This window comes from Scyliorhinus canicula, chromosome 16 (genome assembly GCF_902713615.1).
Source record: "Scyliorhinus canicula chromosome 16, sScyCan1.1, whole genome shotgun sequence".
Classification (NCBI taxonomy): Eukaryota; Metazoa; Chordata; class Chondrichthyes; order Carcharhiniformes; family Scyliorhinidae; genus Scyliorhinus; species Scyliorhinus canicula.
Window position 1 is genome coordinate 53,651,781 of NC_052161.1, and position 27,894 is coordinate 53,679,674.

General features: G+C 43.1%; 1 protein-coding gene across 2 annotated transcripts in view; it reads left to right on the forward strand.

Annotated features, from left to right (window-relative positions):
* The first annotated feature begins 207 nt into the window (after nucleotides 1-207).
* The window catches only part of btaf1 (BTAF1 RNA polymerase II, B-TFIID transcription factor-associated), a 166,835-nt gene continuing 139,148 nt past the window's right edge, over nucleotides 208-27,894 (forward strand). For both annotated transcript variants that reach the window (XM_038774122.1, XM_038774123.1), the window contains exons 1-2: nucleotides 208-561; nucleotides 17,158-17,281. In XM_038774122.1, the coding sequence (XP_038630050.1) occupies nucleotides 548-561; nucleotides 17,158-17,281 (138 nt within the window). In that variant the 5' untranslated portion in view covers nucleotides 208-547. The remainder of the gene's footprint in view (nucleotides 562-17,157; nucleotides 17,282-27,894) is intronic.

A 27,894-nucleotide genomic window follows, 5' to 3' on the forward strand; every position in this document is an offset into this window, starting at 1 on the left:
GAGGCCAAGGTAACTCCTGCATCAGGTCCCCTCCTCCCCCGGCCCGCTCCTCCAGCAGGAAGCGCCTCTCCACCCGCACCCAGAGACCGCAAAGAGCCCGATCGGGATTGGCTGCGGGAAGCCGGGAGAGCCAATCAGGCGGCCGGGTGCATCGGGGTGACAATAAATGCAAGATGGCTCCTCATATAAATCCACGCGCCGAGAGCCGCTTTCCTGTTCGCAAAAAACTTGATTTTCCTCAGTTTTTCACGCGATCTGCTTTTCGGCGGTATCCCGAGGGCTAACCGGCTACTAAGAGTTATAAAGCGCCCGGTCCACGACCTTCCGGCCCTTACCGCTGTGTGGAATTAAAGGGGATTTTTTTGGAGGAGGTGTCTCCGGCTGCGAGGCGATGAATTAAATCCCCTGTCCCGATTGACAGCGGCGCGGCCTCTCGGCGTTTGCTGCCGGGATTTGGCGATCCTGGGTCACTGCTGGCCCGTCAATGGTGGGGTAAAGCTGCAAGGCACATTGTTTGACATAAGGGAGGGCGACGAGTTTTAACACCATGGCGGTATCGAGGTAAGTGTTGTTTCAGTTCCTCACCTTTTTGAAATAAAACGCGAGGAGTGTAGTCTGAAAGGCCCATTCACATCGAGCCCAGCCAAAGGGGGATACTTTGACCGATGTGGGGTCCGCTTTTCGATGGTAAATTATAAAAGCCGGTTGAGGCGACCTCGACCTTTCTGAATGATTGTGAAACTTTTGTTGTGCGCCCATTCCGAATGTGGTTGTAAATCGCACATCGTTGAGGCCTATCCCAGATCAGTGATGAGCGATGGTTGGGCCAGCGGAAGATGTTTGCTTTTTGTGTTCCAATGGGTTTTAAATTGCCTTCACCCATAAGGGAGTATGCTGCAAATCTTGGGTTTTAAAACCGATGTTTGGGCAGAATCGATTAATTTTGATTGTATGTTTCATCTGTCTTGACAGGTACTGAACAGCTTTGAAAATCTCCAGTTATTAGAAAAATATATTTATAGTATTCATAACCTATAAGTATAGCTTATTAATGAATCACTGTAAGGCTTTGCTACTGCTTTTATATTTAAACTATTTCAATGCTGTCCACAAGGTAATTTACTAGACATTTGGCCCATCTTAGTTCAACATCTGAGCAATGCCACTCGGATGTCGCCTTTCAGGCACAGGACTCATCCTTCCGGATAATTCCGAACCGAGAGCTCCCTCGTGTTTTGGTGACCAGAACGGGATTCTGCACTGGAGGATATGAAGTTTTTTTTAAATGCAGTATCTGTGGAGAGAATAGAGTATTTTTACATTTTTATTCCTTTCTCAGAGTTACAAAGCCAGTGCGCAGAGTGAACAGGGCAAACTCTTAATCCAACTCCTTTCTTGCTTCAAAAACCAATGTAAATTTAGTACAATTCACGGTCAGACAAGCTGATGTTTCAGGTTGAACCCTTGTTATTTGAGGTATGACTTGACCTGAGTGTAACAGTTTGATCATAGCCTATTGTTTTTTGGCTTTGATTGTGATTCTGTTGATTGAGTTGATGAAAAATTCTTGTTTCTTTCAACTTAAGCTTTACATATTTCATCAACATTCATGGAATGCATGTGTCGATAATAATGACTTTAGTTGTACAGAGTCTTTAATATGACACTCGTGCAGATCTTTTTGATGTTTTATCAAATGAAATTTGACACCAAATCATCTTGGAGATATTAGGACAGTTGACAGCTTATTGTATAGGTCAACATTAAGGAATGTCAGAATTAGGAAAGAGGGGAGGAAAGACAGAGGTGTAGGAAGGGAATTCCAGAGCTTTGGTACATCGCTAGTGGTGGATTTGTTAAAAATGATCATGCTCAGGAGGATTGGAGCAAACTGGAGACATGTAAAAATGCAGGTAAAAGATAGTTAAGGCTATGGAGGATGAGAATTTGAAAATTGGGGCATTGCTTAACTGGAAACCACTGCATTAGTGAGCATGTGGTTGATGAATGAGCAGGGCTTGGTGTGAATTAGGATATGGACAACAGCTTGCGAAGGGGAGAAAATGTAAGGGCGGCCAGGCAAATTTTGAACATTAGAAGTAGCAAAGACAGGTTTTCAGAAGATGGGCAGAGTCCAGCAATATTACAGAATCTTCAGTGCAGTAGTAGGCCATTTGGCCCATCGAGTCTACAGTGGCTCTGCTACCTAGCCCCACTCCCCAGGGACAGGTTTCGCTCAGTTTGACTGGACAACTATTTCATGGGCAACAGTGTGGGTTCAATTCCTGTACTGGTTGAGGTTATTCATGAAGGCCTGCCTCCAAAACCTTGCGCCCCCCCCCCCCCCCCCCCCCCCCCCCCCCCCGGTGGAAAGCAGCCTATGGTCATCTTTGACGATGGCAACTGCACTTTACGCGCACAGTTCTGGTATCATCATTATAAATCTTTGCGCTCTCTAGCGGTTCTATATTTCTATTCATAATACAGCGACCAGAGCTGCACACAGTACTCGGGCAAGTGTTTAGTTGATTTCTTATTTCTTTTAAATATTACACCAGGGTTCAACCTCTCGGTTTACAGGGAGAGGATTATGTCGATTGCTTTAGTGTATAGTTTGGAGAGGCTGAAGGCAATGTTTTCCATCTGACATGAACTTCTACTGAACCAGTATTGGATGACAGATGAGGTCTCTGACAATTTTTAGAGATAGTAGAGTGGTAAAGAGAACTGGTGGTGGAGTAAAGGCAAATTAATTCAGCAGGTGTGTGGGAACTGGTGCTGTTTTCAGATGATGTCGCCTGGGAAACAGAGGAGAGATCCATGGGAGACACCAGAGGTAATGATGCAGGAACGGGAAGTGAAGTATTTGCAGATGATTTACAGGCTGTAATTGGATTGGTAGTTGTCTGGACAATGTGGAGAGTAGGAAAAGGTTGATGTGATCAGCTGTATTAAAAGCTGCAGACTGGTAAAGAAGGACGAAGAGTGATAAATTTGCCACAGTTGCCTAAGATGCTATTTGTGACAACTGTTTTGATTTTGTGGCAGCAGCAAAACCTAATCGGAGAGATTAAATCATGGAATTTCAGGAAAGATGGACTAGATTTGGAAGGCAGCAAGATGTTCAAGAATTTTATGGAAGATGGCGTCAAGGATTGTTTTGTTTTTGTGGTGGGGAATAATGTTTGCAAATTTGGAAGCAAGAGGGACAGTACGTGAGGTGTGAAAACGGTTTTAACAATAACATAGAAGCAAGAAGTGAACATGGGTGGTCTTTATTTAGTGGGAATAGGCTCAAGGGATCAAGAGGTGGATCTTGGGGACAAGATGAACCCGCCTTAAGAGGACGTTTGACCTGGTGAACTGGATGAAGGGGGAGAAGCAGTTGGCTGTATGCTCAGAAACCAAGTGACAAAAAACGCTGAGGGTTTCGTCGCTAATGGGACCGCAAGATTTGAGTTATTGTAGTGAATGGAGAGCTGGAGGCTTTACAGTAATTTTGAACAGCAGTTGCATGTGAATTTGGGAAAGGTTTTATTTCCGGAGGTGTCACCAAGTTCTCCTATATTCAGGACATTATGCTTGACACTACACTGTCATTCATCTACTCAACTGCATATTTTGTTGTTTTTTAAAAATTTACTTTTGAGCTGCTTTTTTCATTTCCACTTCCCTGCAGTTTGCACCAAAACGAAAATAAAGTACCTCCTCTAACAAAAACCTTAATATTTTTCCCTTCAGCCAGTTAAGATTTTTTCTGAATTTCAAGAGCTTTAAACTTAATAGATTTTCACGTAACATGGTATTTAGGCAAATTCAGCTTGGGATCTCAAAAAAAGTGATGTAAAAAAAATACGAAGAGCAACAATTTCATGGGAATTTCTTAATACGGGTATAAAATACTTGTGGGCTGGTGGGAGAAGATGAGGGGACACATTGCTAAGAATATATTTTCCTCTACGGAGATTTTTTGCTTTTTTTTCAGTATTTGATCCTGAAAGTACAGTGAAGCTCCCAGCCATGTCAACATTCAAATAATTGTGCAGTATTTTTTTTGCAGTCTTGGTTTTAAATAATGAGACCAAAACAATACTCCAGACTTGGTCTCAACAATGCCCTGTAAAGTGGCCATAGTCCCAAATGACCATAGGCTGCTTTCCCCTTTGAGGGAAAGAGCTACCTGGTGGTAATTTAACCTGAGGATCACCACGCCTCCGGCGAGGGCCAAGGTTGAGAAGGCAGAGCCTTCATTAATAACCTCACAAGGTGTGGGAATGAACCCGCATTGTTGGCCTTGCTCTGCATCACAAACCAGCTACCCAGCTAACTGTGCTAAACTGGCTCCCTGCACAATTTCTCTTTCCCAAAATCATGTTGATTCTGCCTGATTGCATTGAGATTTGCTAAGTGCCCTACTATAACATCCTTAATAATAGATTGAAGCAATTTCCTTATGCCAGATGTTCGGCTAACTGGCTTGTAGTTTCCTGCTTTCTATCTCCCTCCTTTCTTTAACAGAGGAGTTCCATTTTCTATTTGCCAAGCTGATGGGACCTTTTTCAGAATATGGGAATTTGTAAAAAATTAAAAACAACACAGCACCCACTTAAAAGAACCTTGGATTAAGTCCCATAAGAACCTGGGAACCTGTCGACCTTTTGTTCTAATAATTTTCTCGGTACCCTTTCCCTGGTGATTGTAAGGTCTGAATTCCTCCCTCCCGTTCACCTCTTGATTTACAATTATTTATGGGATATTAGTTGTGCCTTCAAAAGTAAAGACAGATGCAAAATATCTTTTTCCCTTTTTCCATTAATTCCCATATTCACTTTCTATCTTCTTCGAGAACCGACGCTCGCTTAAATGCTCTTTTAAAGAACAAAGAAAATTACAGCATAGGAACAGGCCCTTCGGCCCTCCCAGCCTGCGCCGATCCTGATCCTTTATCTAAACCTGTCTCCTATTTTCCAAGGTCTACTTCCCTCTGTTGCCACCCGTTCATATAACTGTCTAGATGCCTCTTAAATGATGCTATCGTGCCCGCCTCTACCACCTCCGCTGGTAAAGCGTTCCAGGCACCCACCACCCTCTGCGTAAAAAAACTTTCCACGCACATCTCCCTTAAACTTTCCCCCTCTCATCTTGAAATCGTGACCCCTTGTAACTGACACCCCCACTCTTGTAAAAAGCTTGTTGCTATCCACCCTGTCCATACCTCTCATAATTTTGTATACCTCAATCAGGCCCCCCCTCAACCTCCGTCTTTCCAATGAAAACAATCCTAATCTACTCAACCTTTCTTCATAGCTAGCACCCTCCATACCAGGCAACATCCTGGTGAACCTCCTCTGCACCCTCTCCAAAGCATCCACATCCTTCTGGTAATGTGGCGACCAGAACTGCACACAGTATTCCAAATGTGGCCTAACCAAAGTCGTATACAACTGTAACATGACCTGCCTACTCTTGTACTCAATACCCCGTCCGATGAAGGCAAGCATGCTGTATGCCTTCTTGACCACTCTATCAACCTGCGTTGCCACCTTCAGGGTACAATGGACCTGAACTCCCAGATCTCTCTGTACATCAATTTTCCCCAGGACTCTTCCATTGACCATATAGTCCGCTCTTGAATTTGATCTTCCAAAATGCATCACCTCACATTTGCCTGGATTGAACTCCATCTGCCATTTCTCTGCCCAACTCTCCAATCTATCTATATTTTGTTGTATTCTCTGACAGTCCTCCTCGCTATCTGCAACTCCACCAATCTTAGTATCATCTGCAAACTTGCTAATCAGACGACCTATACCTTCCTCCAGGTCATTTATGTAGATCACAAACAACAGTGGTCCGAGCACTGATCCCTGTGGAACACCACTAGTCACCCTTCTCCATTTTGAGACACTCCCTTCCACCACTACTCTCTGTCTCCTGTTGCCCAGCCAGTTCTTTATCCATCTAGCTAGTACACCCTGAACCCCATACGACTTCACTTTTGCCATCAACCTGCCATGGGAAACCTTATCAAATGCCTTACTAAAGTCCATGTATACGACATCTACAGCCCTTCCCTCATCAATTAACTTTGTCACTTCCTCAAAGAATTCTATTAGGTTTGTAAGACATGACCTTCCCTGCACAAAACCATGCTGCCTATCACTGATAAGTCTATTTTCTTCCATATGTGAATAGATCCTATCCCTCAGTATCTTCTCCAACAGTTTGCCTACCACTGACGTCAAGCTCACAGGTCTGTAATTCCCTGGATTTTCCCTGCTACCCTTCTTAAAGGGACAACATTAGCAATTCTCCAGTCCTCCGGGACCTCACCCTTATATTTCTAGCTTGCTCTTTCTCTTGCTCTTAATATTTCCCTCAATTTTTTTAGTCATGATTTGCCATTTTCTGGATTTATTTATTGTCTCGTGTACCAAGGTACAGTGAAAAGTATTTTTCTGCGAGCAGCTCAACGGATCATTAAGTACATGAAACAAAGAACTAAAAGAAAATACATAATGGGGCAACACAAGGTACACATAACATCGGCATTGGATGAAGCATACAGGGGTGTAGTGTTAATGAGGTCAGTCCATAAGAGGGTCGTTTAGCAGTCTGGTAACAGAGGGGAAGAAGCTGTTTTTGAGTTGTTCGTGCGTGTTCTCAGACTTCTGTATCTCCTGCCCGATGGAAGAAGTTGGAAAAGTGAGTAAGCCGGGTGGGAGGGAACTTTGATTATGCTGCCCGCTTTCCCCAGACAGCAAGAGTTAATGGATGGGAGGCAGGTTTGTGAAATGGACAAGGTTGTGTTCACGATTCTCTGATGTTTCTTACGGTCTTGGGCTGAGCAGTTGCCATACCAGGCTGTGATGCAGCCAGATAGGATGCTTTCTATGGTGCATCTGTAAAAGTTGGTCAGAGTTAATATGGACATGCCCAATTTCCTGAGGAAGTATAGGCACTGTTGTGCTTTCTTGGTGGTAGCGTCGACGTAGGTGTACCCCAACGAATTTGAAACTGCTAACGATCTCCACCTCTGCCCCGTTGATGCTGACAGGGGTGTGTACAGTACTTTGCTTCCTGAAGTCTGATCTACCACTGATCTTTCTGACCTGCCACTAATCTTCCCAGAACTGTATGCTTTTTCTTTCAATTGGACACTACCTCTTAACATCTGTAGTTAGCCACAAATGATGCATCTTTCTCCTGGAGTCTTTCTCAGTGAAATTTAGGTTTGCTGCAGGTTATGAAATATGTCCTGAAATATTTTGCAGCGCATCTCTACTTAATTTTCCAATTAAGGGGCAATTTTAGTGTGGCCAATCCACCTAACCAGCACATCTTTGGGTTGTGGGGGTGAAACCCACACAGTCACGGGGAGAATGTGTAAACTCCACATGGATAGTGACCCAGGGCGGGATTTGAACCTTAGTCCTCAACCCTGCAGTCCCAGTGCTAACCACTGTGCCACATGCCGCCCTGTTCATGCCCTTTATAATGCCTTAAAACACTAGTCTTATGCCCACTCTTTCCCTCAAACTGAAATTCAATCATGTTACGGTCACTGCAACCTCAGGGTGTCTTTACTATGAGGTGATTAATTGATCCTGTCTCATTGCACACTACTAGGTTTAGAATTGGCTGCTCTGGTTGACTGTAGTCCATGCTGATCTAAAACTGTCCCAAATTACTCTGCATTCATCTTCCAGGCTACTTTGTCAATTTGTTTCATCCATCTATATGTTGATTTAAATCACTAATGGCTACCACCCTACCTTTCTCACCAACCCCCATTATTACTTCCTGTAAACCCTGTCCTGTAGTGTAATTTCTGTTAGGGAACCTATAAATTACTCCCACAGGTGACTTCTCACTGTTACTATTTCTTATCTCTATCCAACTGATTCTACATAGAACATAGAACAGTACAGCACAGAACAGGCCCTTCGGCCCTCGATGTTGTGCCGAGCCATGATCACCCTACTCAAACCCACGTATCCACCGTATACCCGTAACCCAATAAACCCCCCCCCATTAACCTTACTTTTTTTTAGGACACCGGGCAATTTAGCATGGCCAATCCACCTAACCATCTTGATCTTTAGAATTAGTAGAACTAACCACTCCTATTCCTAGCTTCCTATCCTTCCAATATGTCATGCCCTTAAATATAATAATCTTTGTTAATGCCACGTGGAGGCTTACATTAGCACTGCAACAAAGTTACTGTGAAAATCCACACTCTGGTGCCTGTTCGGATACACTGAGGGAGAATTCAGAATGTCCAATTCACCTAACAAGCATGTTTTTTGGGACTTGTGGGAGGAAACCGGAGAGCCCGGAGAAAACCCACGCAGACACCGGGGGGGGGCGTGCAGACTCCACACAAGACAGTGACCCAAGCTGGGAATTGAACGTGGGCTGGTGGTGCTGTGAAGCAACAATGCTAACCACTGTGTTACAAGCCTCGTCCAAGGTCATCTTGAAGCCATGTCACATCATACATTTTTATTTCTGTTTGAACTGTCAATTCATCTGTTTTGTTATGTATACTGTGTGCTCTCGGATACAGAGACTTTAGCACTGTTCGTTTATAATTTGTGCAACCTCTGGTCTTCTGACATAAACTTAAGCTTGTAAACTCTATACCTTGCTGCCGCACTCTTATCATTAACTGCATTGCTATCGTGTTCTCTCCCTTCAATTTACCACATCTTCTTTTCTTCCCCCCCACCCCCCCTCACCCCCTTCTATTTAGTTTTAAGCCCTCTCGTGGGTGGCATGGTGGTGCAGTGGTTAGCACCACTGTCTCATGACATTGAGGACCTGGGTTCGTTCCCAGTCTTGTGTGGAGTTTGCACATTCTCTGTGTCTCTTGTGTCTGCGTGGGTCTCACCCCCACAACCCAGATGTGCAGGGTAGGTGGATTGGCCATGCTAAACTGCCCTTTTAATTGGAAAAGATAATTGGGTGCTCTAAATTTTATATATATTTTTTTAAAGTCCTCTCTACCACACTAATTTTATGACCTGCCAGAACACTGGCCCCAGCATAGTTCAGCCGAAGATCATCCAACAGTATAGCTCATACTTCCCCAGTATTGGTGCCAAAGCCCCATGAATCAAAATCCATTTCTTCCATACCAATCTTCGAGCCATCTATTTAAGTGTCTATTCTTATTTACCCAATGACAATTTGCTCAAAGGTCGAGTAATAATGTAGGGATTATTATGTTTAGGTTCTGCTTTTTAATTTGGCATCTAACCACCTTATGCTCACTGAAGCAGAACTTCTTTCCTAGTCCTAGCTATGTTATTGGTACCTATGTGAACCATGGCAACCAGATCCTTTCCATCCCACTACAAGTTTCTCTCCATCCCAGAGTCGATGCACTGGGTGGGTAACACAGCCTTCTGGACTATCACTGTTGCCTGACTACTACATTCCCAGAGCTCACCCACCCCACCCCCAATTGAATGGATTCCTGTACCATTATGGCATGATCCGTTTGCTCAACCACCCTGCTGTCCCCATTTTTTCCCATACAAGCTGCAAGAACCTCAGACCTGTTGGACAATTGCAGGTTGAGGATCCTCTGCATCTAACTTCTCAGGTCCTATACCTGCCTCACTTGCAGTCGTATACTCCTGTCTCTGACCATGGATCAACTCTGATCTAAAGTATTAGACCCTCACAACTTGAAATTATTATATGGGGTCTTTTGCTTCCTTGACTGCCCAGACGTTGCTTCTAAAGCGTAGTCACCATTTAGTCAAAAAATGTGGTAAACCGTTGATGACTACAAGATCCCAATAACAGCAAATTGGGTAAGTGACCCAAACAATTATAGAATCCCTACAGTGAAGAAAGAGGCCATTTGGCTCATCGAATCTGCACCAACCCTCCGAAGTAGCACCCTACCTAGGCTTCCCTCCCTCCTAATTCCATAACCCCACCTAACCTTTTGAACACTAAAGGGCAATTTAGCATGGCCAATCCACCTAACCTGCACATCTTTGGACTGCGGGAGGAAACCCACGCAGACACTTGCAGAATGTGCAAACTCCACACGGACAGTCACCCAAAGCCGGAATTGAACCCGGGACCTGGTGCTGTGAGGCAGTAGTACTAACCACTGCCACCATGCTGCCCTGCCTACCAATCTGTTTTATGTTTCATTAGTTGAGATAAATATTCATAGAATTTACAGTGCAGAAGGAGGTCATTGGCCCATTGACTCTGCACTAGCCCTTGGAAAGAGTACCCTTCTTTAGCCCACACCTCCACCATCTCTCCGCAACACCATTTAACCTTTTGGATACTAAGGTGCAATTTAGCATGGCAAATCCATCTAACCTGCACATCTTTGGACTGTGGGAGAAAACCCATGCAAACATGGGAGAATGTGCAAACTCCAGGGACAGCTATCCGAGGCCGGAATTGAACCCAGAACCCTGGACCTGCGAGGCAGTAGTGCTAAGCACTGCCGCCCAGGACATTGGGGAAATCCTGTTGCATTTCTTCAAAAGTCTACGTAATCTTTTACATCCACCTAACAGGCAAACAGGAACTTTCAGCATTTTATCTGAAAGATGGTAGCTCCAAGATTTCTGTTGCTTCTTAAAACTGCACTCAAATGTCAGCTTGTATGATGTGAGCAAATCCTTGAGTGAGGTTTAAACCCACAACTTTCTGAGGTGCTGAGCCAGGCTGATATTTTAAAATAATGCATTGAAAGGTGTGCCCAAAAATTATTGATTAACATTTTATTAAAAATCATAGACTACTATCATAGTGTTAATACTGGAGGTACAGTCTTGCCAGTTTGATATTGGCTGTCGAGAATATGAAAATTTACTCATGTTCTCTGGAGTTCACTGCCAAGGAGAAATTAGACATTTTTAAAATGTGCTTTGCTCAGTCAAAAGCTACTTTTGAAATATCCATCACGGTAGTAATTTTAAGCATAACATTTTTTGCATTAGGTGTTCACTAGTTTTCCACGGGAGGGAATGAGCTGCTAGTACTGGGGGGTAGTACTGGGTGGGGGGGGGGGGGGGGGTCTACCCTATCACAAGTCTCTGTATTGGACAAGTTCAGGTATAGAACAGATGCTGGCCCAGCCTGTGACACCATGGTTCTGGGAGGGAGGGGAAGTGGTGTACTGCAATAAATGCTGGCCAAACCAACAATGCCCATATCCTGTGAATACATTTTTAAAAACACGTCAGTGCAACTTTATCAAGATTAATTTTCTTGTGTTTTCTAGTGAGATTGCCAAGTGCTTGAATATATTAATGGAGCACTAATTTCACTGAAGAAGTAGTTCAGACTTTAGTATCTGAGGCTGCCTTAAAACTTGTGACTGTGATAGATTAAAGAACTATAAAGAGGAGGGGCATCATTATGTCCAAGAGCCAGACATTATTTACAGGAGAGTATGATATTCTAAACTAGAAGCAATGTTCCCTGTAAAATGTTATTATGTGGCCAGTTTCTAAATGGGTTGGGTAGAAGTGCAACTATATATGCTTTGTCCTTGTGACAAAGGGAGCTCATAAGCACACCACATGAAACCTTCCAGTAGATGGTGCTCATTTGGGTTATCCATAATAACTTGCTCTGGGTGATGCTTTGTTGCCTTGAGTGAGGGCTGCCTTTGGAAATCTAGTCCCAAGAATTGGAATCCTCGGTTTTAATAAATGGACCATGGATGAAATAATGCTTACTGTAGGTCCAGTCTATTCCTGATTTGATGAAAACATAAAATGCAGAAAATATCAGGCAGCATTTATGGAGAGAGAAATGGTCAATGTTTTGTGTCGGTGACCTTATATTTTTTAAACTTTCCTCAGTTCCAATGAAATAGGTTTTGAGCAAGTGAATGGAGGAGGAATAAGAAAGAATGATAGACAGGAAAGATTATATGATAAAAAGCTTTCATGGTTCAAAAGTCAAAGGCAGCAATAATGGGTCTAATAAAGAAACAAATGATGCGTTTAAATGATATCTCGGTGTCTGATTAGCAGTAGTCCGAAAACAAAGACCCTGTGAAAGATATGAGAGAAAACTGAACCAGCAATAAAATGGGGCATAGATTATCTAGAATTGTTAATGTTCAGTCCAGAAGGCTGTAGAATGCGGAGTTGGAAGATAAGGCGCTGTTCCTCCAGCTTCCATTGAGCTTAATTGGAACACTGTAGCAAGCCAAGGACAGAAAAGTTTGAGTGGGAGCAAAGTAGAGATTTGAAATGACAAGTGACAGGAAGTTTGCTGTTTCATTTGGAAGGAATGTTTGGGGCCTTGAATGATGAGAAGGAACGAAGTAAAAGGACAAAGTTGCATTTCCTCTTCCTGCATGGAAAGTTGCTTGGGAAGGGGTATTGGGGATTCCTTAAAGTGTACCAGGGTACTACAGAGAGAAAGTTTCCTTGGAAAGGGGGATGTTTGTAATAACATCATCCTGGAAGTGGCACAAGTGGCATTGGATAATCTATTTGATATAGAAGCTGATGGAGTGGAAGGCGAGGACCAGGGTACCCTATCATGGTTCTGGGAGGTCAGGGAAGAGTTAAGAACAGAAGTGCGTAGAAAAAAATCCAGATACGGATGGAGGGACTTGTCAACCAACCACCGTGCAGGAGGTTAAATTACTGGATAATATGAATTGAGGAATTTTGAATTAAGAGATAACTTAGTGAGCCAAGCCTCTGGGCTTGATGAATTGGATTCTATGGTACTGAGGCAGCTAGTGGTATTGAGTATGTTCTACCAGATATTTTTAAGGAATTCTTGGAAACTGAGTGATAATTGTGCCTTTGCCCTTATGGATTATCATCCAATGAGAAACTGGTGTGCCTGGCAACCATAGTAAGATGTCCTAGAAGTAATGAATATTGGACTACCTAAATAAATGAATAAATGTATAACTAGCTATTGAGAAGGTTTTAAGTATAAAATGAACCAGTGTGCTTTAGAAGAGAAGGATCATGTCTGGACCATTTACTGTAGTTATTTGAAGGCCTAAACCTTTCAGGTGGGAATGGGGTATGGGTGGTTTAATTGGGTTTCAGCAAAATATTTATACAATGCCAGCTGGGAAATTGGCCCTGCAAGGTTTGAAAGTATGACAGTGGAAGTGATTTGGAAAAATGGACCAACATTTTTTTACATGGAGCTCAATTGAAATATGAAGAAATAACTAGTGGGGTGCTTTGAGGTCATTGGCCCTGTTGCTGTTTTACTTTGCAGTGGGACTAGTATATACATATCCTAAAAGCTAAGAAATCTAAATTTGACTGCAATGGTCTGTTTGGTCCTGTATGCGAAGTATATTTGTGTATGCTTGGATTAAATAAGGTCCGTGAAATGGATAAAATCACAACTCTAAAGTTGCCTGGTCACTAATGGCCAGTGCCACTATGAGGACGTTTTGTAGACAGACCTTCCTAACAAAGATATTGTGTTGTTACAAACTCCATAGAATAGTTATTAGCTAAAAGATGAAGCATGTGATGAATTGTGGAAATTGTTATATTTTGTTGTTGTAATGCTATTTTAAAACCCGGGTTCAAATACATGCAGTATGTCTGCTAAAGCTGTAATTAAGACATTGTAAAATTGAGGTAATCATTGATTCAACCTGCTTGCTTCTTTACAGAGAGATTGTTAACAAAATATTGTTTGTTTTTGGACGCTCCCTGGGGTGTAAATAATTAATGAGGGATGGTGTTTAGTCCTAGCTAAGCAGGTGATGGAATATCTTAGCAAGATATAGAATATGTAATTAATGGGAGGAGACAGATCTGTCTGTGCTTTTGGCAGTTTGACCATTGGATTTGAGTCCGACAAGACCGAAGTCATTTCAGGTTTTTCCTGAAAGGGCCACTCTCCAAAAGTCTATACAGCGAACAGCAAGTAACCCTGAATGTTAACTTTATGAGTAGATTTTGAACTGTATTGTGTTGCTTGTTTGGAATAATATATAGAAGGTGTAGGGTAAATGTTTTGCTTTTGCTCAAGAATTGTTAATTGTAAAGCTATTCTGTGTAAATTAAAGTTTGTTTTAAATTAAAATATACATATTTATCAGTCAATTGGATTGGATTTGTTTATTGTCATATGTACTGAGTTACAGTGAAAAGTATTTTTCTGCAAGTAAATCAAAGTACGTGAAAATAAAATAAAAAGAAAATACATAATAGGGCAACACAAGGTACACATATAGGAGTGTAGTATTAATCAGGTCAATGCATAATAGGTTGTTTAGGAGTCTGGTAACAGTGGGGAAGAAGCTGTTTTTGTGTCTGTTTGTGCGTGTTCTCAGACTTTTATATCTCCTGCCCGATGGGAATAAGTTGGAAGAGTGACTAAGCCGGGTGGGAGGGGTCTTTGATTATGCTACCCACTTTCCCCAGACAGCGGCAGGTGTAGATGAAGTCAATGGATGGGAAGCAGGTTCGTATGATGGACTGGGCTGTGTTGGCTACTCTCTTGAATGAGCAGTTGCCATACCAGGTTGTGATGCAGCCAGATAGCATAGATATTCTGAGGTGCATCTGTAAAAGTTCGTTACTGTTAGTGTGGATGTGCCAAATTTCCTTTGTTTCCTGAGGAAGTATAGATGCTGTTGTGCCTTCTTGGTGGTAGTGTCGACGTGGGTGGACCAGGACAGATTTTTGGTGATGTGCACCCCTAGGAATTTGAAGCTGTTGACCATCTCCACCCCGTTGATGCTGACAGGTGTGTGAATAGTACTTTGGCTCCTAAAACTGGGCTGAGGTATCCTTTCCTCATAGTTTTACAAATTACAAATGGTTTGGGGTTTCCTGTCTGGTATCCTAATGAAAATTGGGGTCTGGTCTGGTACCCTAACCAGCGCCAAGATTTTGTGCTTTAACATGATTTTTACTATATTGATGACTAAAGACAGAACACTTTTTTTGGTGAAACACTATCTTATTTTCTGCTTTTAATGACTACCAAATAATTCAATTCTGTTATGTTACCAGTCTGTTAAGTAGACATCCAATTTCCTGGAACCAATCCGCTGCTCCTGAGGGTTTACTTCTCTTATCCTTTCCCAATACAATATTCCACCATGAGAGATTTCCCTGAAGATTCTCCCTCCTAGCTTCAAGTACGCAAACTTTGTAACTTGGTTCAAGCTGCTCACAAAATTGGTCTTCAAAGTGAACACATGTTCCCACTGTGGGGTGAATGATAAGAGTCAGCATTTCATCATCTGACCGTGTAGGCCTGGCTAATGTCTATCCAGCTTCTAGTTGCATGTGGACTACACAAGGTCAAATACCACAACTGCCGTTCTGCCTATGCTATCTCTGGTTTATAGGGAAGGCTGAAACTTGGTCTCAGAAGGCTTCCTCTGCACTCCATGGCAATGATGAGCACATTAGCCTTGAATCCAAGCAGAAATATTAATCGGTTATCTTTGATCACCACTACTTGCACCTTAGAAACAATGAGGCTGGTTCTAACACAACACTTGGCAACCTGATACTGCTGCTAACACTTTTTTTTCTGGGTTTTCAGTGGATTTTTAGTCTCAATGTGGACTTGGCACTGTCATTGACCCCCAAGTGTTAACATTTGGCTCCTCTCTTGCAATAACATAATGTGATTCCCCCTTTGACCTAATAATTAAACTTTATCAGACATACAGTAGCTCGGTGTTTTTCAAACTTTTTTTCCGGGAACCCATTTTTATCAACTGGCCAACCTTCGCGACCCACGCTGGCCGATATTCACAACCCACCATTTTCTCTCACCATTTGCTGCTGACAAAATGGAGGAACCGCAATCCGCCCAGAGCGCGTCATGGCAGCGTTCAGGGGCCGTGACCTGCTCTCTGCCTCCCTCAGGCAGGAAGATTACATAGAATTTTTAAAAAAATCTTCTGTGTCTGCGCAAATTCGCGGTCTTCAATTTTTATTAATTTTTTTGTAAATTGTAATGTTGTTGCACGGCACGTTTAATCAGAGACCAAAGCCCATGTCATCGTCAGACTCGTCAGATTCTTCCTGTTTCTTCTCTTCCTTTTTCTCTTCAGCAGCAACAGGGGCATCAGTGGAAACAACTGCTGCAGCAGCTGGGGCACTGCTACCAGCACCAATGTTGCAGATCAGACTATTGACGTCAATATTAGCCAATGCCTTGGCAAACAGACTAAGCCAGAAAGGCTCAATGGTCACACCAGCTGTTTTAATCAGGGCATTGAGTTTGACTTCGGTGACAATGAACTCATCATCGTGCAGGATGAGTGCGCTTCGATACAGGCAACGTCCGAGGTGGAGGCCATGCGCTGGATCTCTGCGGGTGGGTCCAATGGTGGCTGTCGCCAGGGGGAAAATTAGCCTTGGCTTCATTCAGAAGAACCAAACACTTACCGAACCGGGCAGAGCAAGCAGCAGCCGGCTTTTAACTATGCCAGCAGGGAGCGGCCTTTTTAACCATATTAAAAAAATGCAGCCGCACTGCATGTGCGTGCCCGCTCATCGGTGCGCATAGTGCGGCCGCATTATTTTTATATTGTTGAAAAGGCCGCTCGCAGCCGACAGTTAAAAGCCAGCTGCTGCACGCGAATTTGCGCAGTCGGGAGCGCTGCGACGGACGACTCCGCGACCCTTCCAACACACTCCCACGACCCGCACTAGCTGACTCCTTTCATTTAATATTCCCAGATGTTTAAGTAATACGATTTGGGACAGCTGCAGGCCTGAAATCCTCTGCTGCCGTTCAGACTCCGCTTAGAAAGTATGTCAGAATGGCAATCTCATGGCACAGGTTTCAGTTGAAAAGTGAAATTTGCATCTTTTTTTAAGTGGCTGGAATTAATCATGGCTGCTTAATGGTACATTCTGTCCTTCTCTGTAGCCTTAATAGGACTTTGCTAAATGGTAGTTGAGTAGGTTTCAGACTCTAATTTATGATTATGGCTTTGCTACAGAGGTATAAACTCATGAGCTACTTCACAGCTATCGAGTCGCACAGAAGAATTTTTAAAAAGTTGACTTTTTTTTAAATGCTTCAACTTTTTAAAAATTTGTGTAATCTGCACTAAATTCATTGCAAAAACTATTATGAAATTACCAGTATGTTGAATTGAAATACTAAATACCTATTTTTCTTTTTCAATAGGCTTGATCGTCTCTTTATTTTACTGGATACTGGGACCACGCCAGTAACTAGAAAAGCCGCAGCTCAACAGTTGGGCGAAGTAGTTAAAATTCATCCTCATGAACTGCACAATATGTTATCCAGAGTAAGATTGGTTATTTTGATCTAAAATTTGTATATAAATGTATCTTCAGTGATAGAATTCAGTTTTTTTTTTTACATATAAGATATTTGGCTACGACAAAAACTACCAACTTGCAAATTTACACACCATTCATTGTATGTTTTGAAGTAGTTTGTATAAAGATCAGCAGAACATTTTCAATATTTTGTTTGACAAGACTAGAATGGAAGTTGAAATTATGCAGGTATGAAGGAAAAGAAGACTCATGAGTTTCCACTGCACAATTGCCTTCCTAGCTCCATTTTTAAAAATAAATATTTTTAGTCTCCTTTTTCACATTTTTCCCTAAATTTACACCCACGAACAATAAACAATAAGTAACGAATATAATGTCAATCCCCATACCAACAACAAAAATCCCATCCTCCCACCAACCCCAAAACAACTGCCCACATGTTAACATTACCAAATAACAAAAAGGAATCAGGAATTACCCATAGTCACTATTAACGCACACAGTTGTCGTCCCCCTCCAACTCCCTAATGTTCGATGTTATCCAATTTTTGAAAGTGCATGATGAATAACACCCATGAATTGTAGAACCCCCACATCCTTCCCCTCAGTTCAAACTCCACCTTCTCAAGAATTCCAACAGGTCCCCCTGCCAGGCCAGGGCACAGTGTGGAGAGGTTACTCTCCATCCCAACAGGATCCGCATTTGGGCGATCAATGAGGCGAAGGTTGCAACATCTGCGTCTGCACCCGTTTCCAACGCTGGCTGGTCCGACACCCCGAATATGGCCTCCCAAGGGCCCGGGTCCAGTTTCAAGTGCACTACTTTAGAGATTACCCTAAAAACCTCCTTCTAGTAATCCGCCAGCTTTGGACAGGATCAAAACATATGAACGTGATTTGTGGGTCCCTCCCCGCAATGTTCACGCACATCTTCTACCCCCTCAAAAAGCGGACTCATTCTCGCCCTTGTGAGGTGTGCTCTATATACCACCTTCAGTTGTATCAACCCCAACCTAGCGCACGAGGTGGAGGCATTCACTGGAGCACCTCACACCAGAACCCTTTTCCAAACCCTCTCCCAACTCTTCCACCTTTTTTCTTTGATCCCTTCCGGTGGTGCCTTCTCCTCTTCAAAATAGCCCCGTAAACCGCTGATACTACCTTCTTCTCCAGTCCCCCTGTCGTCAGCACCTCCTCGAGCAAAGTGGAGCTCCACCGGGAAGCTGTGTATCTCCTTCCTGGCAAAATCTCGAACCTGCATGTATCTAAATATTTCCCTCCTGCCCCAGCCCATACTTCGCTCCCAGCTCCTTCAATCCTGCAAACCACCTCCCAAGAAACAAATATTTTAATGTCTTAATCCCCTTCTCCTCCCATTTCTAAAAATGTCCGTCCCACCTCCCTGTTTGAAATCTGTGGTTCCACCAAATTGGCATTTCCCTTGACCCTGCCCCCCAAGTGTTGGCGAAACTGCCTCCAAATTCTCAATGAAGCTTCATATTTTGTGAAGTTGTTCAAGATTTAAAATTCACTAGCATCCTAATTAAAATCTGAAGGAATAACATTTGTAGAAATGAAAATCACATTTTACCTTTTACCAGAGAAGTTAAATTCAGGTTGTAGTTGACTTCAAAATTACCGTTGCAATGTTAATATTGTGTCAATCCAAGTATGTATTTAATGGTAAAAGTAGGAGTCCATATAATATAAACTTTATTGTTTCACAAATGAGTCGCTATTTCATCATAAAGGATTTTGGTAGGGTAAAAATATTTTAAAATATCTCTTATCAACATGTTGACAACTATGGGTCACTAGTTTTGGTCAGGCGAGTACCGGTAATAGTGAGGCTACCGGTACTATTAAGGCGTAAATCAGTCAGCAACGTCTGGCATTGACACGTCCATAATTGGAAGCAGAAATCGCAAGTTCGGGGCAACACGGTGGCAGTGGGGATAGCATTGCTGTCTCATGGCACCGAGGTCCCAGGTTTGATCCTGTCACTGTCCGTATGGAGTTTGCACATTCTCCCCGTTTGCGGGGTTTCACTCCCACAACCTAAAGATGGGCAGGTTAGGTGGATCGGCCACGCTAAATTGCTCCTTAATTGGAAAAAATGAATTGGACACTCTAAATTTATTTTTAAAAACAGAAATCGCAAGTTCTGCTCTTCCATAAGCATCGCTATAGTGACACTTCACCAAGAGGTTCAGCATTCAAATACACAAAGGACATAAAGTTGCAGTATTTTTAGATATCCTCTAAGACTGCCAGGAAAGGTTGGTGTTTGTTCATTTAAATTAATTTTTAACATCCTAATCACTACCAAAGAACCTCCGCAGCAAACAAGTGTGGTATACGATTCATTCAGATGACAATGTTTCATCGGCTTTTCAGCAAAGTTGGCTGATTTAGAATTATGGTTAACTTCAAAAATATTTTAATACCATGTTCAGGTGAAATTTAACTAGCTTTAGAAACACAGTTTGGCTGCATTGGACGATGGCTGGTATGACCAGATTTTCAAAAGTAAAAACTGGGACACTCTGAGGTAATGCTCCCTCACAACATGAATAAATTTCCCTTTGCAGCTCCAACTGCAGCAGCTTCTCCATTTTCAGCACGGAACTACCTGAAACAAATATCTTTTCCTCTTTTCAAAGTCCAGTCTCCACCGACTCCTGAGGAAACCACGTGCGGATATAAATAATTCTGACATGTGCCACATGTTTTCTACCCACCTCATCCAGCAGTACCTTTCGCGTGTTATCCAGAAATGTAATGTCTCACTGCAGAGAAAAGCCGAGTACTGAGGCAAAGAATCTCACAAACTGTACAGGCCATGGAGCAAAGTGGCCCATAAAAGGCACCACTATGCAAACACTGGGAGAATGTGCAATCCCCACATGGACAGTGTCCCAAGCCGGGATCGAACCTGGGCGGGATGGGGCATTACTGGCAAAGCCAGTATTAATTGTCCATTCTAATTCTACTGGAAACGGTGATGGTGAAGCGTCCTACTGAACTGCTGATGTCCTTGTGGTGTAGGTACACTCACAGTGCCGTTAGGGATGGAATTCCAGGATTGTAATCTAGTGATGGTGAAGAAACACTGATCTATTTCCAATTCTGAATGGGGCATGTTACTTGAAGGTGGCAGTTTACCTATGCACCTGCTCCTGTTGTTCTTCCAAGCAGTAGAGGTCACTGCTTCAGGAGGTCTGGCCATTTTCTGCAGTCCATCTGGTAGCTGCTACACACTGCTGCCACTGTGTGCAGAAAAAGTGAATGGTTATGGTGGTAGATGGGTTGCCAACTTGTCCTGAATTGGGTCAAGTTTCCTTGGAGCTGTATGTGATGAGACTAGTCCGAGTATTATATATTTTTGACTTGTGCACTGTAGATGACGGGCCAGGTATTTGGGTGTAATGTGTGTTACTTGCTGCAGCGTTCCGAGTTTCTGACCTTTTTTGTCTGGTTCAATTTCTGCTCATTGGTAACCTCAAGGATGTTGATGGGGGATTATGCAGTGTAATACTGTTAAATGTCAATGGGAGATGATTAGATTCCGTTTCATTAATGGCCACTGCCTAGTACTTGTGTGACATTAATGTTACTTGCCACTTATCAGCCCAAGACCGAATGTTGTCCAGGTCTTGCTGCACATGGGCACAGAATGCGTCTTTAGATGAGGTGTTACAACTGAACTGAATACTGTGCACTGATCCATGAACATTCTTGCTTCCGTCCTTGTGTTTGAGGGAAGGCCACTAATGAAGATGGTTAGGTCTTGGGCACTACCCTGAGGAACTTAGTTCAGTCCTGGGGCTGGGATCATTGGCATGGAATGTTTAACTGTAAAATCGTACCCAATATCACCCACTATTGAATTGGATGACTAAGGGTTGATCATGTAGAAAATGGGAAGTCTATTCACATGACCTGTCGAGGAACCATCAATAATTTTTATTTACTTTGTTAAAAACAATATTGACTCATTTATTTGAATGATTTATTAAATGTCCGATAGAATAACAACGCTAAAGGTTCAATAAGCATTTGCGTACTTATTCAATTAGTTTGTACTAATTTAATTTAAAATAGGAGAACGGAAAAGGGAAAATTCTGTGACTTGAATGAAATATTATTGTGAATGAATTCGTCTAAAAATATTTTTTAAATTTGCTTGGATTTCTGCAGTTAGCTGTGAAGCAAGAATACTTGCTGCTAATCTCTTAAGAAATCCACGCTGAGAGACGTAACCAATCTGTGCTGAAAATCTTACTCCTTTGGCAATGTGATTGATTGTAGCGTCTTTGAATGGAGATTTCCCGTGTAGAACTGCAGTGATGTCATGAAGCTGTTCAAGCAGCCAGTCACATTAAAGAACTCTCACAGACCGTTAACCTGAAAATGAAAAGCACTAAAATCAAATCACTTGAAGAAAATTACTATGCAAAAATAAAAATTGGGATATATGCATGGGTTGAAGGTAGATGCTGACATTTTTTTCAAATATTAAAAATTGTATGAAATGAAAATCGCTTATTGTCACAAGTAGGCTTCAAATGAAGTTACTGTGAAAAGCCCCTAGTCGCCACATTCCGGCACCTGTTCGGGGAGGCTGGTACGGGAATTGAACCATGCTGCTGGCCTGCCTTGGTCTGCTTTCAAAGCCAGCGATTTAACCTTGTGCTAAACCAGTCCCAGTAGTAGTTAAAATGTAGTTAAAAATCTAGTAACTACCGTATATACTCGCGTATCATGCGACTTTTGAAAACCTAAATTGTAACCTAAATTTGGGGGGTCGCATGATACGTGAGATACAAACTTTGCGGGTGTGAAGTGCTGGCCAAGATTAGGCTGTTAAGCAGACCGTATCCATTTACGGTAAGTCAAATAGTACCTAGTAGTTAATGAAACTATTATATTTATTTTTGGACATAATGAAATATAAAACAGGAATACATATGTAGGTTAATTAACATTTAATAAAATAAAAACACTATTAAAACAAACTATTACAGGTAAACTAAAATCCTTCAAATTCGCTTTCATTGTTATCAGTGTCATCATCAAATAAAGCTTGGAATTCTTCTTCATCGAGGCAGTCGTCATACTGATCATCTTCCAGGTCTTCAATATTTTCATCCTCTTCTCCTGCATCTTCGAATAAAGCATCATCTTCACTTCCATCCAAAGCATTTGCTATTCCACATTTTTTAAATGCTTTAACAATCAAATCTCCATCTATCTCAGCCCATGCTGCTTTTACCCACAAACACAGTAGAGGCAAATCCGGAGCCTTCATATTCCCTCCCTTCGTAAATGATTTCTCTCCTTCCATCATCCAGTCATTCCATTTCTTTCTTATATTGTCTTTAAATGGCTTATTAATGGATACGTCAAGTGGCTGAACGACGCTAGTCAAGCCAGCTGGAACGATTGCTATATCGGTGTTCGATTCGAGAACAGCTTTCACAACAGAATCCACGCGATGTGACCTAAACATATCTCACACAAGTAAACTTTTTTGGTGTCGTAAACCACCTGCTCTTGATTCCCAAACTCTCTTCAGCCAAATCTTGCAGCCATTATCGTTCATCCATCCTTTTTCATGGACGTGGACAATGATACCATTTGGAAGTTTTAGTTTGGGCATTAATTTCCGTTTAAAGATAATCATTGGAGGAAGTTTCGTCCCATCTGCCATACACGTTAGTACAACCGTAAAATGTGTCTTTTCATGCCCTGTAGTTTTGATAAAAATACTTTTCTCGCCGACTTTATTAATGGTTGAGTTTGATGGCATATCAAAATTCACTGGTGTCTCATCAATGTTTCCAATGCACGATAACTTATAGCTGTTAGCTTTGCGATGTTTGATTACAAATGTTTGAAAACTAGTCACTTTTTCTTCTAATTCTTTTGGGAGTTTCTGTGCAATTTTTGTTTTTCTTCTTAACACAAAGTCATGTCTTTTCATGAACCGCGTACACCATCCGGAACTTGCAGTAAACACACGAATGCCCATTTTTCTTGCTTCTCGTAAAGCATAAAGTCTTATTTTAGATCGTGTTATAATATAACCATTTTCTCGCTTTTCGGACACTCACTTTGATACTTTATCTTCTAACTGCGGCCAATGACATTTCGACCCACGATTTGCGCATTTACAGGAAGGAGTTTCCTTCAATTTTTCTTTTTGTTTTCTCCAGTTTCGGGCACAGCTTTCTCCGACACCAAACAGCTTTAACGTTGTTGCTTTGTTCCGCTTCGGCAACAACTTGCAGCTTCAATTTGGCAGTATATTTCTTCGCAGATCTTTTCTCCATAGTGGTTAAGGGTAGAATGTATTCGATCGGTGTTATGTGTTATGGTACTTGTTACGTGTTAGGTAACTATTTATTATCGTGATTAGAAACAGCAAAACAGCTGTTTCTCATTCGGTTGTTTACGGCAGAAAGCCTAGCCTAGTGTCATCTGGTGTCTCAAAAAAGTGACTTGCATGATACATAAGATATGATAAAATCATGTTTTGGGGACGAAAATTTAGGGGTCGCATGATACACGAGATTGCAGGATACGCGAGTATATACGGTAATTGTATTGAGACATTTTACAACATTCTTCATATATAGTCACTTTTTCAGGACACAATTAGATTGAAATTTGAAAATCCAGTTATACCTGATCGAACAAGGTGACTTTTTTTTTAATGCAATTTGCAACAGCCATGTGAGAGCGGGGGGAAAAAAGGAATTTTTTGCCAGATCAACTGATTTCTCTGATTGCTGGTTCTGTCGAGGTAGTTCCACAGAGCATCTTGTGGTGGATTAGTAAGTAATTGACTGCAATTTCAGGATTTCCATGTTAGTCTGTCCACTTGCTAAAGAAGTTGTCAGTTTCAGAGAGTAATGATGATGAACACTGACAGTTTGCGATCAAAAAACCCTGCAAAATCCTGGTCATAGTTTAGGTCCGAGACCTAACATTAAGCACATTAGCTTTGTGACAATTTTCACACCCTACCCACATTATCCTGTTGGTATTAACTTTTGTCAGTATAATTCCTTTCATTGCTAATTATTGTCCAGTAACTTGGCCAGGCAACTGCTTTGAGATGTGTTAGAATCTGCTCAACTGCATAGAAGGACAATACTAGATAACTGAAGAACCAAATATTAGCCAGGGGTCTGACTTCAGGGGAGGAAAGAAAATGGCTATAAAAATTAAACTTTCAAAAAGTTGCAAACCGTTGAAGAGACAGGTAAGATAGATGCAGAAAAAGAACTTGCTGCTTTTTATGTCATTCAGGTGCTACAAAGTGCTTTACAGCCAATGGCGTGCAATCATGGTAATCTAGGCAAGCATGGCTACAAACCTGTGCGTAGCAATGTCTCACAAAACAGATGTGGAGATGCCGGCGTTGGACTGGGGTGAGCACAGTAAGAAGTCTTACAACACCAGGTTAAAGTCCAACAGGTTTGTTTCAAATCACCAGCTTTTGGAGCACTGCTCCTTCCTCAGGTGAATGAAGAGGTATGTTCCAGAAACACATATATAGACAAATTCAAAGATGCCAGACAATGCTTAGAATGCGAGCATTTGCAGGTAATCAAGTCTTTACAGATCCAGAGATAGGGGTAACCCCCGGTTAAAGAGGTGTGAATTGTCCTTGCACCTCCTCCAGCAATGTGCAAGCTGGCTCTACTGGGGAGATCTGTTTCTGCTTTCTGGCAAAGTCTCAAACCTGCATATACCTAAATATTTCCCCCTGCTCCAGCCCATACTTTGCCCCCAGTTCCTTCAATCCTGCAAACCGCCCCCCAAGAAACACATATATTTTAGTGTCCTAATTCCTTTCTCCTCCCATCTCCAAAATTTCCATCCCACTTCCCTGGCTCAAATCTATGGTTCCCCCGAATCGGCATTGCCCTTGACCAGGCCCCCAACTTGAAGTGCTTTTGAAACTGACTCCAAATTCTCAACAAAGCCATTACTACCGGACTGCCTGAGTATCTCCACGAGGCCATCGGAAGCAGCGTTGACGCTCGTGCCTTCAATCCGGACCCCCTACCCAAACTCTCCTCCATTCTGACCCATTGGGAGTCAACCCCTCTGACCCAGCTCTGTACCTTCTCCACATTCGCCACCATTAGCCCAGGCAGCGCCTTGCGCCCCCCCCCCCCCCCCCCCCCCCCCCCCCCCCCCCCCAGGACTAGCGAGCGTGGCCGTGACCCGTCCAATTTTGGCTCCTGCATCAAGTTCCAGTCCCCCCCCCCCCCCCCAACCGTTCGCGTGTGTCCAAGGTCGGGGATGGCCCCATACATCATCTTCGCGAATCCCACATTGTCCCAATTGGGGCCATAAACACTTACCAGTGTCACTTGCCTCGGCTCCAGCGCCCCTGTCACAATCGCATACCTAGCCCCCTGATCTGCAACCATCTTCTCCATCTGTAACCTTTTGCTGACCATTACTGCTACCCCTCGAGCTCTTATGTCAAATCCAGAATGAAACACCTGACTAACCCAGCCTTTTTAAATCTCACTTGGTCCTTCACCCTCGGGTGAGTCTCCTGCAGCATTGCTACATCGGCCTTCAAACTTTTAAGATGCGCAAGCACCCTTGACCTCTTGACTGGGCCTCCCAGCCCCTTCACGGTCCACGTGACTATCCTAACTGGGGGCTTCCCTGCATCCACCCCCACCACCTTTCTTATCCATCATCATCATCATACCACCAGGCCCTGCGCCCTCCGCCCTCCCCCATGAGCCTTACCCATCCCTTTCCATTATTAACATCGATTCCCCTCCCAGAATTCCCCCTCGCACATCCCGTCGCAAAAATCTCACCCAGTATCAATGATTCTCTCTTTTTTCCTTCCCCCCCCCCCCCCCCCCCCCCTGCTCGCCTCGTAGGCCCATCGAAACCTGCTACCCAGGCTCCAATGTCCGCAGCCCTCCTCTAGCCTCACCTCCATTCACTAGGCAACTTTAGTTAGCTAGCGTGGGTAGCCCCCCTCTCCCCCAAAAAGGCGTACTGTCCCCTCCCACCCAGTCCCAGGAGAAAAAGAAAACAATGTAACCCATGCAATTCAATGAAATAACATATAATCGTTGCAACGAAAAAAGAGCAAGAATGCCAATCAAACCAAACAAAAACTTAAACTCTATAAAATGTGATGTCAAACAAGTTACAATATAGGTCAGTGAAAAGTTATAACATTTTATACATTTTCCAGCTTCCCAATCATGGTCCACAATCTCTCTTCCACCTCCACTCCTCACTTCTGTCCCAAGCCTTCTACCTTCATGGACTCCTCAGCCGCCTCCACTGTTTCAAAATAAAACATTTTGGCGTTGTATGCCACCCTCAACTTTGCCAGGTATACCATACCAAATTGCAGTCCCTTGTTGTCCAGTGCCACCTTCACTCAGCTGAGCCCCGCTCGTGGCTTTGCCAACTCTACCATCAAGTCCTGGTAAATCCGAACTCTCGCACCATCCCACTGCACCTCCCGCTTCTGCTTCACCTAGTTTAACAAAACCTCCCTCATGTGGTATTTATGGAAGCAATTATTTACTGCTCTCAGCGGCTCATTGACTTTTGGTTTCAGCCTTAACGGCCGATGAACTCGGTCCAGTTCCTACCAAGAGGTCTTCATCCTCCCCATCAACTCTGCCAGCCTCTTAGCAAAGTACTCAGTTGCCTTGAGCCCTCTGCCCCTTCAGGCAAGCCCACAAGTCTCAGATTTTGCCGCCATGAGCAGTTCTCCAAGTCCTCAAGCTTTGCTCAGAGTTCTCTGTTGACCTCCACCATCCTCTGTAGTTTGTCTCCCATCATCGAGGTGAGCTGGTCACTGTGCTGCGAAATGGCCTCCTCCACTTCCTTCATCTTCTCACACCTTGCCCGATGTCTTTGCCACATCCACCCTCACCGCGGCGATTGCCTCTTCCACCAATGATCTCAGTAGGCCCATCGAAACCTTCATATGCCTCGCAAACTATTTTTCCAGCTCCGCAGCCATCCCCTCAGCCATCCTTTCCACTGTAATAGTGTGGTCTGGCATCCGCCATCTTGCCAGCACTTTTACTGGTCCTCTCCTTTGGCGGCAAAGCAGTGTTTCCTCCCTTCACAGCTGTTTTTGGCATCCCTTAACCACTTAGTATTTTTCTCCTTATTTCTTCAATCTCGAGATAAATAATAAAATAAATAAACAAAATAAAACATTGTAATAAAAATAATTTAATAAAAAAACTTTTTCCATAATTTTTTTTTCCAAAAATCAACGTTCAAAACATCTCTTCTCCTAGGACAGGACTTCAAACATCCCAAGCATGCTTTTTTAGCGGGGGGCCATCCGATGTCCGCTGCTCCCCCTCTACATTCGCGCTGGATTCAGGCTTCGTCTCAGGCCACGCTCCTACCCCGCTGCTTGCTTCGGGCTTGATGCCCCTGCTCCTCCGGTCACCAGCTTCAAACGTGCCCGACTCGGCGCCTGTCCCACCGACCCCAACGCCGATGAAATCGCGACCGGCTAAAACCACGGGGAAATCCCTGGAAAACACCAAAATGCCGCCGACCAGCGGGAGCACCTCTAGCGCGACTGCTC